General features: G+C 44.8%; 1 protein-coding gene across 1 annotated transcript in view; it reads left to right on the top strand.

The window, feature by feature from the left end:
* Positions 1-8,670: 8,670 nt before the first annotated feature.
* Glg1 (golgi glycoprotein 1) overlaps positions 8,671-17,531 on the top strand; it is a 96,013-nt gene continuing 87,152 nt past the window's right edge. Inside the window, exon 1 of the mRNA XM_070026288.1 lies at positions 8,671-9,183. Coding sequence (XP_069882389.1) covers positions 8,683-9,183 — 501 coding nt within the window. The 5' untranslated portion in view covers positions 8,671-8,682. The remainder of the gene's footprint in view (positions 9,184-17,531) is intronic.

Here is a 17,531-nt window from a genome sequence, read left to right as displayed (position 1 = left end):
CCCATGACCAACAACAAAAAACAAAAGTCATTGATGTGATCTAGAACCATATAGTTCAGTGCTCTCTTCATTGTGAAGAGGGAAGAGTGTAAGTAGAGTGCACGGCTGGTTGAATAAGCAGCCTGCTGTTGAGATAGATGGGAGGCATGCCATGAATCCCTACCGGCTTCTGAGGAGTAACTAGATGTATCCACTCCAATCAGAAGGGCTCCTAAGGGTGGTCATGGCCCACAACTTAATATCTGGGTTTGTTACATGTTGAAGAAAATAGGAAGTCCACAAGGTAAAAAGTCTTGGAGCTTTTGTTAACTCAGCAAAGCTTTAAGCTTCCAACAATTAGATGATGTGCTAGTTAATGAAAGTTGTAAATGGAAGGCTGGCAGACTAAGAAGTTAATCCACTTTGGATAAAAGGTTATACTATGCCTTCAAACTAATTCTCATAGATCCTACTATTTAAACACCACCAGTGGCCGGGCGCTGGTGGCTCACGCCTGTAATCCTAGCTACTCAGGAGGCTGAGATCTGAGGATCACGGTTCAAAGCCAGCCTGGGCAGGAGAGACCGTGAGACTCCTATCTCCAATAAACCACCAGAAAACCAGAAGTGGCACTGTAGCTCAAGTGGTAGAGCACTCGCCTTGAGCTGAAGAGCTGAGGGACAGCGCCCAGGCCCAGAGTTCAAGCCCCACGACCGACAAAAAAAAATAATAAAATAAACACCACCAGTGTTAAAACAGTACTTGGAAGAAGACTACTGATAAATTCCTAGGCTGTACTCTAGTGGGTGTTGGGGTTGTGTGGAACCAATGGGAAGGGAGATGATTGTGGAGAAGTGGAAAAGTATCCACATCCCAGAAGTCTAACCTCAAACAACCAAACCTAGTGAAGTTTTGCAACCTGCAGGAGCTTTTCAGATGGCCATGACCCTATTTCCTCTCATAAGGCTGGTGTCAGACTATTGAGGTAGAGATGAACAGTGTTTCATTGTCACTCTACCTCATTTTACAAATGACCCAGATGATTTTGTTGGGAGTATTTTGTTTGTGTGCTAATCCTGAGGCTTGAATTCAGAGTCTGGGCACTGTCCTTGAGCTGTTTTTGCTCAAGGCTAGCACTCTTGAGCCACAACTCCACTTCTGGCTTTTTGCTGGTTATTTGGAGATAAGAGTCTCCTGCCAGGCTGTTTTTTTTTTTTTTTTTTTTGGTCGGTCATGGGGCTTGAACTCTGGGCTTGGGCTCTGTCCCTATACTCTTCAGCTCAAGGTGAGCGCTCTACCGCTTGAGCCACGGCGCCACCTCCGTTTTTTTTGTGGTTTATTGGAGATAAGAGTCTCATGATCTTTCCTGCCCGGGCTGGCTTTGAACCTTGAACCTGAGATCCTGAGATCTCAGCCTCCTCAGTAGCTAGGATTATAGGTGTGAGCCACCAGCACCCAGCATCTGGCAGGCTGGTTTTGAACTGTGATTTAGATCTCAAATAGGATTAGTTGTGGCTAACCAAGGCTTCTGAGATGTACTACCTGAGAAGAAAAAATTCATAAAGGAAGAAAATAAATACCTGTTGCAGCTCTGAGACTAACTGCAATGATAAATGTTACCAGTTTATTCCACTAGTCAATTCTAATTTTTTTTTTTTTTGGGTCCGGTCGTGGGGCCTGAACTCTGGGCCTGGGCGCTGTCCCTGAGCTCTTCAGCTCAAGGCTAGCGCTCTACCACTTGAGCCACAGCGCCACTTCCGGCTTTTTTCTTTTTGCTTATGTGGTGATGAGGAATCGAACCCAGGGCCTCATGCTTGTAAGGTGAGCTCTCTACCACTGAGCCTCCTTCCCAGCCTGTCAATTCTAATTTTTCTCTCAGAAAGTGACACCCAAAGAAACTGGAGATGAGTCTCATCTCATCTTCAGCTCAAGGCTAGCACTCTACCATTTGAGCTACAGCACCACTTCTGGTTTTCAGGTGGTTTATTGAAGATAAGAGTTTTCACAGGCTTTCCCACCCGGGCTGGCTTTGAACCTCGATCCTCAGATCTCAGCCTCTTGAGTAGCTAGGATTACAGGCATGAGCCACTGGCGCCCAGGGAGTCTCATGGATTTGTGTACTCAGGCTAGCTTTTAACTCCAGTCCTCAGATCTCAGCCTCCTGCATAGCCAGGATTATAGGCATGAACCTAGCTTCATACTCTTTGATCTGAGGATTGAATGTAGGATCTCACCACAAATGCTAAGGACACACTTCTCTCTACCGCTGAGCTACATTCTCATCCCTGAGGTATTTTATATTGAAAAGTTAATAAATGATGCCAAGAGACCTGAGTTAAGTCAATCATCATTTCACTGGTTTGGCAGTTTGTGCTTTCTGTATGATCTAGTTTTGCCTGACATAGCTTGAGCTGGCCAAGTTCCCAGATTTCTGTGACTCGCTTCTTGGTCACTGTGATTTTAAGAAAGCTTTATCCGCCTCCCTATCTCCAGAGGCAGTCTGTGGCTGGTATAGTATTTCCTGAGCGCATGATGAAAGATAGGCAACTGCTAGCTTCTCAGAGCAGATTGTCAATTTCTGGCCTTAACTTGGCTTAAAATAGTCTCCCACATGTTATCTGAGCACATACAGACCAGTATTTATTGAAAATTAATGGCCCTTAGTGACTTCTTAAGCACTTCTGGTGATAGCTCTGACTTGCCTATCTTAGACAACCCTAGATGGGCCAGATAAATATGTTCACTAGCAGACACAAGGCAACAAGGCAGCCATGCCATAGTGAATGTTTAAAGTTGGCAACCTCAAGATCATTTTTATGGCAGTAGCAGCAGTCATTTACTTTTTTTTTTTGCTGGTCCTGGGGCTCGTACTCAGGGCCTAGATACTGTCCCTGAGCTGCTTTGTGTTCAAGGCTAGCACACTACTCTTGAGCCACAAGCCACTTCTGGCTTTTTTCAGTAGTTTATTAGAGATAAGAATCCTGTGGACTTTTCTGCCCTGGCTGGCTTTGAACCACAATCCTCAGATCTTAGCCTTCTGAGTAGCTAGGATTACAGTTGTAAACCACCAGAGCCCGGCAGTCATTTGCTTTCATTCTTAGAGATAGAGGCTTCAGGTCAGCCATAGTGGACAATTATACCCATAGAATACTCAGTTTCAGGGATGTCTTTTGTGGTTCCTTAAGCCTTCTGCATCTTTCAGTACTATATTTGATCTACATTTGACTACAAATGTGTGGTTCAGAACAATAGAAGCTATGTTTCCTGAACATGATGACCAGCAGCAAGCCATTCTCATTCCCCAATATGTTGCATTGCCAGTGGGATAAAAATGCACTAGGTCAAGAGGCTGAGATCTGAGGATCAAGGTTCAAAGCCCGCTGGGCCAGGAAAGTCTGTGAGACTTATTTCTAATTGCAGCTGTGGCTCAAGTGGTAGAGTGCAAGCCATGAGCACAAAAGTGCAGGGACAGCTCTCAGGTCAAGAGTTCAAGCTCCAAGATCAGGGGAAAAAAAATGCACCAAGGTGGTGAGTAGACTCAGGAATTCCGCTTGGAGGGAGGCTGTCTAGCTGTCTACAGGCTGGCAGCATTCATCCTGGTCACTCATTTAATTCCTGGACACAGAACTGTTGACATCGTTACATTATGCCACAGCTCTTAGAAGCTGACCCAGGCCTGATGCTAGCTCAAATGATACAATGAATGTGAAGAAGCTTTGGGAAGGAGGAGGGGTCACTAACATGGGGTAGTTTAGCACTACTAGGTAGTGCTAAAGATATTACATACAGGTCAGCAAAAACAGTTGCTGACACAAATCTGTGTCCTCAAAGGCATGTTTTGTTATTTTCTTTTCATCCTTGAAATACAAGTCAAAGTTCTGGTGTGGAATCAAAATTCCCAGGTAAAGGGCTTCATAACTGATTAATAATATTGGCTATCAAGTTTGGAGTTTCATAGTGTGGGCTGGACACTTCACTATTTTTATTTACATTGAGCTATAGTCTGCCAAAGAGCAAGGATTATGACTTGTGTACTATTCAGTGCTGCTTGGCTCCCTGGATAAGAAAGTTATTTTATTTTATTGTTATTTGGTGCTGGTCCTGGGGCTTAAACTCAGAGCCTGGGTACTGACTGTCCTGAGAGCTTTTGCTCAAGGCTAACTCTATCACTTGAACAATAGTGCCACTTCTGGCCACTTGAGCAACAATGTCACTTCCTGCTTTTTTGAGTAGCTTATTGGAGATGTGTCTTGCAGACTTTTGTTGTTGTTAGACTACCACTTGAGCCACAGCGCCACTTCTGGCTTTTTTTGTTTATGTGGTACTGAGGAATCAAACCCAGGGCTTAAAGCATACTAGGCAAGCACTCTACCACTAAGCCACATTTCCAGCCCTCACAGATTTTTCTACCTGGGCTGGTTTTGAACCATGGTCCTTAGTTCTCAGCCTCTTGAGCAGCTAGGACTACAGGTGTGTGCCAGCTCCTGGGACATATATATATATATATATATATATATATATATATATATATATATATATTTTTTTTTTTTTTTTTTTTTTTTTTTTTTTTGGGTCCGGTCATGGGCCTGAACTCTGGGCCTGGGCACTGTCCCTCAGCTCTTCAGCTCAAGGCTAGCGCTCTACCACTTGAGCCACAGCGCCATTTCCGGCTTTTTTCTTTTTGCTTATGTGGTGCTGAGGAATCGAACCCAGGGCCTCAGGCATGCAAGGCAAGCGCTCTACCACTGAGCCACCTTCCCAACCCTGGGACATATATATATATTTTTTTTTTTGGTCCGGTTGTGGGGCCTGAACTCTGGGCCTGAGCACTGTCCCTCAGCTCTTCAGCTCAAGGCTAGTGCTCTACCACTTGAGCCACAGCGCCACTTCCGGCTTTTTTCTTTTTGCTTATGTGGTGCTGAGGAATCGAACCCAGGGCCTCAGGCATGCAAGGCAAGCGCTCTACCACTGAGCCAACTTCCCAGCCCGGGACATATATTTTTAAGATTGGTTGGAGGAGCTGGGATCAGAAGGCTCATACCTACAATCAGGAGGCTAGATCTGAAGATAGTGGTTCAAAGCCAACCCAGGCAGAAAATTACATTGAGATCCTTGTCTCTAACCAGCAAAAAGCCACAAGTGGACCTGTGGCTCAAGTAGTAATCAGAAATTGAGCTGAGGCTCAAGTAGTAGAGTACCAGCCTTATGTAAAAAAGCAAAGAGAGAGAGAGGTCCTGAGTTCAAACCTTAGTGCCAGCACACCAAATAAGTGAATAAAATAAATTATCTATAAGATCTCCAGTATTTATCTGCTGAGGCTGGTTTTGAGCTGTGATTCTCAGATCTCAGCCTCCTGAATAGCTAGGATTATAGGTGTGAGCCACCAAAATCCATTTTTTCCCCCTTATATACTCTGCTACTTACTGAACTATGTCCCTAGCCCTTTTATTTGTTTAGAATTCATTTTATTTTTTTATTTTTTATTTTGTCAGTCCTGGGGCTTTTTTGGGGGTAGGGAGATCCTGTCGTGGGGCCTGAACTCTGGGCCTGGGCGCTGTCCCTCAGCTCTTCAGTTCAAGGCTAGTGCTCTACCACTTGGGCCACAGTGCCACTTCCAGCTTTTTTTTTTTCTGCTATATGGTGCTGAAGAATCAAACCCAGGGCCTCATGCATGCAAGGCAAGTGTTCTACCACTGAGCCACCTTCCCAGCCCCAGTCCTGCAAGCTAGTGCTCTACTACTTGAAGCCACTTCTGGCCAGGCGCTGGTGGCTCACGCCTGTAATCCTAGCTACTCAGGAGGCTGAGATCTGAGGATCGCGGTTCAAAGCCAGCCCGGGCAGGAGAGACCGTGAGACTCCTATCTCCAATAAACCACCAGAAAACCGGAAGTGGCGCTGTAGCTCAAGTGGTAGAGCGCTCGCCTTGAGCTGAAGAGCTGAGGGACAGCGCCCAGGCCCAGAGTTCAAGCCCCACGACCGACAAAAAAAAAAAAAAAAAAGAAGCCACTTCTGGTTTTTGAGTGGTTAACTGAAGATAAGAGTCCCATGGGGACTTTTCTGCCCAGGCTGACTTTGAACCATCATCCTCAGATCTCAGTAGCTGAGGATTACAGGCACAAGCCACCAGCACCTGGCCTACTTTATTGTTATTGTAGAGGTGAAATACAGAGGGGTTACATTTATGTATATCAGGTAATGAGTACATTTCCTTTTGTAGTGTCACCCGTTCCCTCATTTTCTCCCATTCTCTCCCTCTTATCCCCACCCATGAGTTGTATAGTTCACTTTCATCAGTGTCCAGTGCACTCCACTGCTGCACTTTTGCACTCTTTTCCCTCAGCTTCTGTGTCCTCTCCCCACCCTCCCACAGACGTGCACGTGAATATATCAAAGTACAGAATCATCCAGAAAAAAAACAAATTTAAAGAAGTTTTGTTTCTCTATATTTGGTTTTGTTTTGTTTTGGCCAGTCCTGGGGCTTGAACTCAAGGCCTGGGCACTGACCCTGAGCTTCTTTTGCTCAAGGTTAGCACACTACCACTTGAGCCACAGCACCACTTCTGGCTTTTTTTTAACGTGGTACTGAGGAATTGAACCCAGCACTTTATGAACGCTAGGCAAACACTCTACCACAAGCCATATTCCCAGCCTATGTTTCCATATCTTTTTTGTTTTTTGTTTTTTTTTTTGCTTATGTGGTGCTGAGGAATCGATATCTTTTGAGTTCATTTCAGTATATGTATTATTTTATATAAATAAGAAGAGGTACTTAAGCATTGCACTTTGTGATTCTCTCCTAAGACTCTTGATCTCACTGTATATGAATATCTAGAATCCTGTGTAATTTGTCATATCCCAGTGCATTTTAGATCTAACTTTTGCAGATCAGGGAGAACATGTACCAGCTGTCTCTCTGATCTTGGCTTACCTCACTTAACATGATTTGCTCTAGTTCCATCCATTTCTTTGCAAATGATACTATTTTATTCTTTTGATGGCTATGTAAAATCCCATTGTATATAGGTACCACATTTTTTTTTTTTTTGGTTGGTCATGGGGCTTGAACTCTGGGCTTGGGCACTGTCCCAGTTTAAGGTGAGCGCTCTACCACTTGAGCCATAGCACCACTTCTGGTTTTCTACTGGTTTATTGGAGATAAGAGTCTCATGGACTTTTCTGCCCGAGCTGGCTTTGAACCGTGATCCTCAGAGCTCAGTCTCCTCAAGTAGCTAGGATTACAGGTGTGAGCCACCGGCACCCAGTGGTACCACATTTTTTGGATGAGTTGTTTTGTATCTTGGCTATTGTGTATAGTGCACGTAGTCCTTTTAATTTATAAATATATAAAAATATATGATTTACTTCTTATTGGGGTGCTGAAGATTAACCCCAGGCTCTGTATACACTAGATAAATGTTTTACTACTAAACCTCCAGTGCCTATTTCATTTTGAGGCAGGTTCTAATTTGCCCAGGGTGGTCCTTAACTTTTTCCTTTGTTTTTTGGTAGGTCATGGGGCCTGAACTCTGGGCCTGGGCGCTGTCCCTCAGCTCTTCAGCTCAAGGCAAGCGCTCTACCACTTGAGCCGCAGTGCCTCTTCTGGTTTTTTCTGCTTATGTGGTGTTGAGGAATCAAACCGGGGCCTCATGCATGCAAGACAAGCACTCTACCCCTGAGCCACCTTCCCAGCCCTCCCCCCTTTTTTTTCGTCGTTCCAGAGGTTTGAACTCTGGGCCTGAGCACTGTCCCACGGCCTCTTCAGTTAAAGGCGAGCTCTCTACCACTTGAGCCACAGCGCCACTTCTGGTTTTCTGGTAGTTAATTGGAGATGTTTCCAGGATTTTACTGTCCAGGCTGGCTTTGAACTGCGATCCTCAGATCTTAGCCTCCTGAGTAGCTAGGATTACAAGTGTGACCCGGCTCTTTCCTTCTTTCTTTCCCTCTTTCTTTTTCTCCTTCCTTCCTTCCTATCTTTTCATGCCAGTCTTAGGGTTTGAGGGGCCAGAACTCAGTCCCTGAGGATTTTTTTTTTTGTTAATACTACTGCTCTACCGCTTGGAATCTATCTCCACTTCTGGTTGTGTGTGTGTGTGTGTGGTTAACTGGAGACAATAATCTTAATAAACTTTCCTGCTCTGGCTGGCTTCAAAGCGTGGTCCTCAGATCTCAGCCTCCTGAGCAGCTACAGTGGATCCAGGCGTGAGCCTCCGGTGCCCAGCGGTCCCTAACTTTCGATGGAGCTCCTGCTTCCGCCTCCCCACCGCCCCAGACCCAGAGGCTCCCAGGTTCCGGACACACCTGACTGGCGTGTGCTCACACACAGAGCTTTTTTTCCTCGCCGCCCAAGTCACTGAACTGGCTACATATTCCACCGGCCATCTTGGTTGTGGCAACCCCAATTCCTTTGATTTTCTTTTTTCGCCCTCTTTCTGTAACGACAACTCAGGCAATTAGCCCACGCTCCTACCCAGGCTTTCAAAGCATTCCCAACTCCCCGCGAAGGAACGCCACCTTCCCTTCCGCCAAACCCCGGGAATAAGAAGCCTTTCCAGCCCGGCCTCCGCCCTCGCCCTCCTCCAGGTTCGCGGGTCCACGCCAGCTGGGGAGGGGCTCGCCGGGACCACGCAGGCCACGCCCTTGACTCCGCCCCCTTATTTAAATACGCGGCGCCGGCGGGTGCGTCGAGCTCGCCGCGGATCCAAGATGGCGGCGTGTGGACGTGTACGGAGGATGTTCCGCTTGTCGGCAGCCTTGCATCTACTGCTGCTAGCGGCGGCGGCCGGGGCCCAGAAACTCCCTGGCCAGGGTGGCCACAGCCAGGGTCAGGGCCTGGGCCTCGGGAACAACTTTGCGTCCATCGTAGGGCAGGCTGGCGGTGGCGGCCTGGCGGGTCAGCAGCTGCCCCAGCTACCTCAGTCATCGCAGCTCCAGCTCCAGCTCCAGCAGCAGCAGCAGCAGCAGCAACAGCAACAGCAGCAGCAGCAGCAACAGCAGCAGCAGCAGCAGCCGCCCCAGCCTCCTCAGCCGCCCTTCCCGGCGGGTGGGCCTCCGGCTCGGCGGGGCGGAGCGGGGCCCGGCGGGGCTGGCGGGGGCTGGAAGCTGGCGGAGGAAGAGTCCTGCCGAGAGGACGTGACCCGCGTGTGCCCCAAGCACACCTGGAGCAACAACCTGGCGGTGCTGGAGTGCTTGCAGGACGTGAGGGAGGTGAGAAGGCGGGAGAGGCCGGGGAGGCCGGGCCTGGTGCGGGCCCCGGGGTGTCGCGGGCCCGGGGCGCCGCGGATGTCGGCCGGCTGCCCGGCTCGCTCCCTCTGTGCGGCGCTCGCTCTCGCCCTCCCTGCCCCTCACACCCCGGTGCATTCGGGGAAGTGAGCCCCACCTCTACCCCTTCCCGGGCCCTGCTTTTCTCTTCCCGGTTGCAGGGGTCTGGGAGAAGATCTCGGCCCCGGGCAGCGGTCCGCCCAGGCCCCGAGTGTGTTTCTGTTTGCTCCCGTCTTTTGTGTGATGCTGTATTTGCAGAGTGTGGCTCCTTCCGGAAACCCAGTGGAGGATTTTTGCCGGCAGTTTCGACCAGGATAATTGGGAGCAAGTCATCTTAAACATGAAAAAAAATGGGAGATTTTTTTTTCGTGGTGTTATTTGTTTTGTTTTTGGTTATGTTAAAGATCTATTTAGGTATTCGCAATAGGTTTTGTTTGGGTCGGAAACCTGGATTCTGTTCTGATGTGGATTGTAGCCACGGCAGAATTTTCTCTTTACCCAGTTTCTTTTGTATGTAGTAAAAAATAATTTCTGCTATTTACCTAGTGTTGAAACTAATGTATCTGTGTTTTTTTTTCTTTCCACTTCCTTTGGTCAGTTGGTAGAGAGCCTCATTTTTAGTCTACTACTTGAACTGAAGTCCTAAATTTTGAAAGTTAGGGCAGCATTTTAAGCTGTGGTACATAGGCAGTGTTTGTGATTGGATTGAGGGGCCCTTCTGAGGTCTGAATATAATTTTAACGATCCTTCTCCCCCATCTTATTGGAGATAGAAATGCGAACCTCCCACATACATAGTGCTACAGGCCAGAACTACATCCACAGTTCTTAACAGTATCTTTGTGTATGTGTGTGTGTGTGTGCATGTGTGTGCAGGTGCATGTGTGAGTGTGTATGTGTGCTGGGCCTGGATGCTGTCTCTGAGCTTTTTTGCACAAGCTAGTGCTTTACCAATGGAGCCACAGCTCTACTTCAGTCTTTTTGGTGGTTAATTGGAGATAAGAGATTCATTGACTTTCCTGTCTGCCAGGCTTCAAACTGTTGACCTTAAGATTTCGGCTTCCTGAGTAGCTAGGATTACAGGAGTGACCCACAAGTGCCTTGCTTTAACAGTACCTCTTAATGAGTTCTTAGATCTTATGCTATTTGTATAAGTCAGTTAAGAGTTGCTGATAATTTCTCTCTCTCTCTCTCTCTCTCTCTCTCTCTCTCTCTCTCTCTCTCTCTCTCTCTCTCTGTGTCACATGGGCTTTGTCCCTAAGCTCTTTTGCTCAAGACTACCACTTTGAGCCACAGCACCGCTTCCACTTCTTTTTGAGTGGTTAATTGCAGAGAAGAATCTACTGACTTTTCTGCCCAGGCTGGCTTTGAATCCCCATCTCTGCTTCCTAAGTAGCAGGATTACAGGCTTGAGCCACCAGTGCACAGCTCCAGATGTTGATTCTTTCCTTCCTTCCTTCCTTCCTTCCTTCCTTCCTTCCTTCCTTCCTTCCTTCCTTCCTTCCTTCCTTCCTTCTTTCCTTCTTTCTTTCTTTCTTTCTTTCTTTCTTTCTTTCTTTCTTTCTTTCTTTCTTTCTTTCTTTCTTTCTTTCTTTCTTTCTTTCTTTCTTTCTTTCTTTCTTTCGTGTGGTCATGGGGCTTGAATTCTGGCCCTGGTCACTGTCCCTCAGCTCAAGGCCAGCGCTCTACCACTTGAGCTACAGCATCACTTCCAGTTTTTTTGGTGGTTTATTGGAGAGTTTCACAGACTTTCCTGCCCGGGCTGGCTTTGAACCATGATCCTCGGATCTCAGCCTCCTGAGTAGCTAGGATTACAGGTATGAGCCACCAGCACCCGGCATGATAATTTCTTATCTAATGCTGCAAACCTAAGTGCATGTTTGACAATTTTTAAAGTCTGAAGGTAAATCTTCAAAAGTCTAGGTAATTGTAATTAGATCCAAAGGTTAATAAGTAGAAAGAATCTGATTTCAGGGCTGGGAAGGTGGCTCAGTGGTAGAGCGCTTGCCTTGCATGCATGAGGCCCTGGGTTCCATTCCTCAGCACCACATAAGCAGGAAAAAAAAAAGCTGGAAGTGGTGCTGTGGCTCAAGTGGTAGAGCGCTAGCCTTGAGCTGAAGATCTGAGGAACAGCGCCCAGGCCCAGAGTTCAGGCCCCATGACCGGACCCCCAAAAAAAATTTAAAAAAAGAAAAAAGAAAGAATCTGATTTCAGTTCCTTTGGGATATTTTATCTTAGAAATTATTCATGCTAGAGGCATGGCTAAAGTAGCAGAGTGCCAGCCTCACAAATGGGGGAACCTGAGTACAAACCCAAATACTACAAAAAAGAAAATAAAGACTTGTTCAAGGCCACAAGTTCACTTGTTTGGAGAAATGTACTGTTCTTGATATTTCCTCTTTCACTCCAGTGTAATATTTGCTCTAATATTTTTTACAAAAATAATTCAGAAAAAGACATTCATAATTAAGAGACTGAGTTTTTAGAGCCACCAGAAGTTTGGGATTGGGGAGGGGGTGGAGAGAAGACTGAGATTTGAGCTTGGGGCCTTTTGCCCTTGGTTTACTTGCCTGGCTGGTGCACTATCTCTTGACCCACACAACCCTGCTTTTTGCCAGTTGTTTTGGAGATGGAGGGCTGTGTATGTGTATATATGTATATGCTGGTCCTGGAGCTTGAACTCATAGCCTGGCCACTGTCCCTGATCTTTTTTGCTTAAGGTTAGTGCTCTACTACTTTGAGCCATGCCACCACTTCCCATTTTCTGTTTGTTATTTGGAGATAGAGTCTCATGGACTTACTTGCCCGGGCTGGCTTTAAACCCTGGTCCTTATATCTCAGCCTCCTGAGTAGCTAGGATTACAGAGGTGAGTCACCAGCACCCAGCCTTCAGCTATTCTTGTAGCAGATACAGCTAAGACCTTAACTCTATCAAACATTTTGGATTTTTATATTTGGATTTTGAGGATGCTTAATAGATGTTTCAAACTAAGTTCCTAATAATAGTGGCCACACACATTCTTAGTGGATTGTGGCAGAAGTAGGACATTGTTAGGGAAAGTTTCAAAATGTGGTCAATCCAAGGAGTGAATATTTCTGTGCTTTACATAACATAATTTTGAAGTCTGTTTAATTTAGTGGGTACTGTTTTTCTTACATTTAGTTAATACAAAGAAAATAACATAGGCCTGAAATTTTAATCTCCAACTCCTACTATTGACTTTATGATTCTTAAGAAGGATATTATTTCAGAAACTACATTTTTTTCTTTCTTTGAGGAGATACTAATATGTAAATGCTGAAGGTGTTAGGTCTTGTGTTTCCTTTTTGTAAGGTTCCAGATTTAATTCTGGAATTCAGAAAAAATAATTGTCATCTGATTAAGAATGAGTAAATTGATGGATGTGGTTTTATGTTCCAGAGGAGGAAAGGTGTCATGTAAATTGGAGGTGTGACTGCTTTGGGGCATGGGAAGAGCCAAATTTCCAATTTGATGGATTTTCCTCCAAGTTTCAGGACTATTTGCTTGCTACGCAGGCATTCTACCACTTGAACTACACGACTTCAGTTTTTTTTTTACATAGGATCTCACACAGTTGCCTGTGGTCTCCCCTCTTAGCTGGGATCATAAGTATGAGCTACCTTGCCAGCTTCTTCTTTTTTTTTTTTTTTGGTCGGCAGTGGGGCTTGAACTCTGGGCCTGCGTGCTGTCCCTCAGCTCTTCAGCTCAAGACTAGCACCTTGCGACTTGAGCCACAGCACCACTTCTGGCTGAGGAATTGAACCCAGGGCCTCATACATGCGACACAAGCGCTCTACCACTGAGGCAACTTCCCAGCTCTAGCCCTTCTTTTTTAAGATAGAATCTTGCTATTTTTTACTTGGGCTGGCCTTAAACCACAATACTTACATATTTGCCTAGCTTTTCCTCCAGTTTTATACATTGAAGTATTGAAAGAAGAGTACCACATGTATTTCTGTTGATTTTGTTGTTGTTGTTGTTTGTTTGTTTTTTTGTCAGTTGTGGGTCTTCAACTCTGGGCCTGGGTGCTGTCCCTCAGCTCTTCAGCTCATGGCTACAGGGCCACAGGGCCACTTCCAATTTTCTGGTAGTTAATTAGAGATAAGAGTCTCATGTACTTTCCTGCTTGGGCTGTCTTTGAACCAAGATCCTCAGATCTCAGCCTTCTGAGTAGCTAGGATTACAGGCATGAGCCACTAGCGCCTGGCCTTGTATATGTTGTTTAAGAGGTATAGTTACCAAAGAAACTAAAAGGATATTTCATTCCACTTTGAGAATTGTTTACATCTGACTTAAGTGTTTTGTTCGTTTGTTTTGCCAGTCCTAGGGCTTGAACTCATAGCCGAGGCACTCTCCCTGAACTTCTTTTGCTCAAGGCTTGCACTCTACCACTTGAGCCACAGCACCATTTCTGGCTTTTTCTGTTTATGTGGTACTGAGGATTTGATCCCAGGGCTTCATGCATGCTAGGCAAGTACTCTACCACTAAGACACATTCCTACCCTAGCCCCTGACTTCCATGTTTTGAAGAACAAATTAAGTAACATTGTATAATACACTATGTTGTCAACAAAATCAAAATTTGTGAATAAGGTAGTAAAAATGAAGATTATTTCAGTTTCTTTCTTTCTTTCGTTATTTCTCTTTCTTTTTCTTTTTCTTTCTTTTTTTTTTTTTTTTTTGTTGGTCATTGGGGCTAACTCTGGGCCTGGGCTCTGCTGTCCCTTAGCTCTTCAGCTCAAGTCTAGGGCCCTACCACTTGAGCCACAGCACTACTTCCGGCTTTTTTCTACTTGTGGTGCTGAGGAATCGAACCCAGGGCCTCATGCATGTGAGGCAAGCACTCTACCACTGAGACAACTTCCCAGCCCATTTCAGTGTTTCTTCAGGCACTTTGACCATATTTTGAAAGTAGGTGTTATATGGGGTAATTTCTTTTTTAACATCATCAAATGAGTCATGCTTTTAAAAAGCAACTCTGCCCAAAATGCCCACTCTTAGGTAGTAGATGAAATAGTGGTGATGGTGGGGGAGTAGGCCTGATTTCATGTGAATGTGTGTGCATATTACTTCAGTTATCCCCACCCTTTTATTTTGGGAACATAGTGTTGGGAGACTGACATTTGAAAGCAAATCTCAGACACAGTGTTATTCTACTTATAAATATTTAAGTGTATGTCTGTGATAAAATATGTAAACAAAATAACCAAAACTGAAGTATTATTTTTGTGTATAGCTGCACCATGAAATATTTCTTCTGAATTTCAAAGTGCCATCTTTAGATCTATCCGTCTTAAAATTATAAATTTGTGGGCTAAAGCAATACACAGAGTGAGTGTTGTAAATGTTTATTTAAGATGAACCATTTTATATGTTGAACAGTAATTGACATTTTAGCATTACAAACCATAAACCAACTCATAGGTGAAGATACTTGTTAGTCAATTCTTTTTTTTTTTTTTTGGTCGGTCGTGAGGCCTGAACTCTGGGCCTGGGTGCTGTCCCTGAGCTTCTTTTGCTCAAGGCTAGCACTCTACTACTTGAGGCACAGTACCACTTTCGGCTTTTTCTGTTTGTGTGGTACTAAGGAATTGAACCCAGGACTTCATGCATGCTAAGCAAGCACTCTACCACTAAATCACATTCTCAGCCCATAGCAGGTCCTCTTTGATGTAGAGACCATATCTTTCCAGTTTCCTCTGGTAGTTGCAGCAAGGAAAATAAGCATGCGGGTGTTGAGGATGTCACCAGTTTATACATGGACATACAATGGGACTAGAATCCTCTTCAATATAAAAAACAATTGATGCTGGGTACTGATAGCCCATGTCTGTAAACCTAGCTACTCAGGAGCTGAGATCTAAGGATTGCTGTTTGAAGCCAGCCTGGGCAGACAAAACCACAGGTCTCTTAGCTCCCATCAGTCAGTAAACACCTGGAGGTAGAGGTATGGCACAACTGAGTGGCAGCAGTAAGAATGGGGAAAGGGGGGAAGCCAAGCAAGTTCAAGGCCTTGAGTTCAAGTGTGAGTGTCAGCATACACACACACACATACTAAAAATGAAACAAAAAATTAAGTAGTAACAGTTCTTATGGATCAAAGTATTGTAGATTTTCCTGGGAGATGGACTTCATTGTCCAACAGTGTTGACTTAATTGCTAGTGTGGGTCTATTATGCACAGAATTTTTGCCTAGTGAAAAGATTTTCAAATCCTAATTTACCTGAAACAAGCTTTGTATTAGTGCAGTAGAGGAATTATTATTATTTTTTCCCCTGAATTGGATCCATGGTACAGCACAAAAAATGAACTGGGACTAGAGCTGTTACTGCCATTAACTACTTGTGTGATTGAGCAAGTTACCACTCTAACAAGGTGGTAAATGAGACTTCTGGGTAATAGTGCAATTTCTAAGGTCTTTGTTATCTAACCTATGTGAATTGTTTCCTGTAGGAGTATATTTTATGGTTTCTAGATTTATATGTGTACTGTCTCCTGACTCCATATTTTTTCAGAGGGAAATAATAATTTGAAACAGCAGTTAATCCAAATACTATTTGGCTTTAGGACATGATTGTTTCATTTGAGCCAATAAGGAATTTCCTTTTATGCTAACTTAGTGGTTGGAAGCAGTTTTAACCACATAATCAAGACATTATTGATCTCCTATTATATACCTATCATTTGTGGAAGAACACTAGTATTTTAAGACATCATCATTGCTTACAGTTGGTTTGATAAATGAGAGTGTGATCAAGAAGCAATTATATGGGTGTTAATCACTTGATGTCTGTCATGCAGACAATAAATTCTTTAGGGCCGTGAAATAAGCACAAGTCAGGGTTTAAATTTGGGTGGAATCCAGCTCTGCTATTCTTACAGAGTGAAGATGTACACAGATTCAAGGGTTTTTTTGGTGGTTTTGTACAGGATCTTGGGGTTTGAACTTAGGGCTTGGGTGCTGTCCTTGAGGTTTTAGTGCTCAAGGCTAATGCTCTACCTCTTTTTTTTGGGGGGGGGGGGCGGTCATGGGGCCTGAACTCTGGGCCTGGGTGCTGTCTCTCAGCTCTTCAGCTCAAGGCTAGTGCTCTACCACTTGAGCCACAGCGCCACTTCCAGCTTTTTTTTTTTCTGCTTATGTGGTGCTGAGGAATCGAACCCAGGGCCTCATGCATGCAAGGCAAGCGCTCTACCACTGAGCCACCTTCCCAGCCCCATAATGCTCTACCTCTTGAGCCACACTTCCATTTCCAGCTTTTTTTTAAATTTAGAGAATACTTTATTAGTTTCTGTAATCAAACCCATGTAGATAAGACCTTACATATTTAATACAGTGCGTTTACCCCTGTACAAATGGAAAAAAATTAAGTTTAACATTTCTAGACCAATATGGCTATTAATTGGAGATAACAATTTCCCAGACGTTCCTGTCTAGCCTAGCTTTGAACTGTGGTCCTCATTTCTCAGCCTCCTGAGAAGTTAGGATTAGGCTGGAATTCAAGTTTGATTTGGGTCAGAGGCAGAGCTCATGTGGGAGATTGGTTGTCTATCATGGGCAAGGTCCCTGGGTTCAATCCCTAGCACTTCCAAAAATTTTGAAAAGAGGTCATTATACTTTTGAGTGCATATTAAACTAAATAAGGGCTGGGAAGGTGGCTCAGTGGTAGAGTGCTTGCCTTGCATGCATGAGGCCCTGGGTTCCATTCCTCAGCACCACATAAGCAAAAAGAAAAAAACCCAAAGTGGCACTGTGGCTCAAGTGGTAGAGCGCTAGCCTTGAGTTGAAGAGCTGAGGGACAGCACCCAGGCCCAGAGTTCAGGCCCCATGACCGGACCCCCCCCCAAAAAATAAAAATAAAAAATAAACTAAATAAATGTAAAATTAAAATGTATATCACTAGTGCTTACTGCCTGAAATCATCTTGCATGCCACACATGCACATGTTTTGGTAGACACTGAGACTGGATTATCTCTTTAAGATTCTCCCAGCTTTGGTGCTTCCTAATTTTGTGACATGAGAAAACATGTGCAAGATTCGTAAGCACAGATGAAAAAGGAGATGCTTTGGGGAATTAAAGAGCCAGTCTGACTGAAAGAGTATTGAGATTTTTTTTTTTTTCATTTTCTAGAATGTGAAAGGTTCTATATCCACTAGTTTTCCAGGTAAAATTTAAAAAATGAGAGAGAGAGAGAGACAGACAGACAGACAGACTGTGTGTGCGTGCGTGTGTGAGTGTGTGCGTGCGTGCGGGCTTAAACTCAGGGCCTAGG

Source organism: Dipodomys merriami, unplaced genomic scaffold (genome assembly GCF_024711535.1).
Source record: "Dipodomys merriami isolate MVZ:Mamm:240054 unplaced genomic scaffold, mDipMer1.0.p SCAF_176, whole genome shotgun sequence".
Lineage (NCBI taxonomy): Eukaryota > Metazoa > Chordata > Mammalia > Rodentia > Heteromyidae > Dipodomys > Dipodomys merriami.
This window is presented reverse-complemented; position numbering and strand designations above follow the sequence as displayed.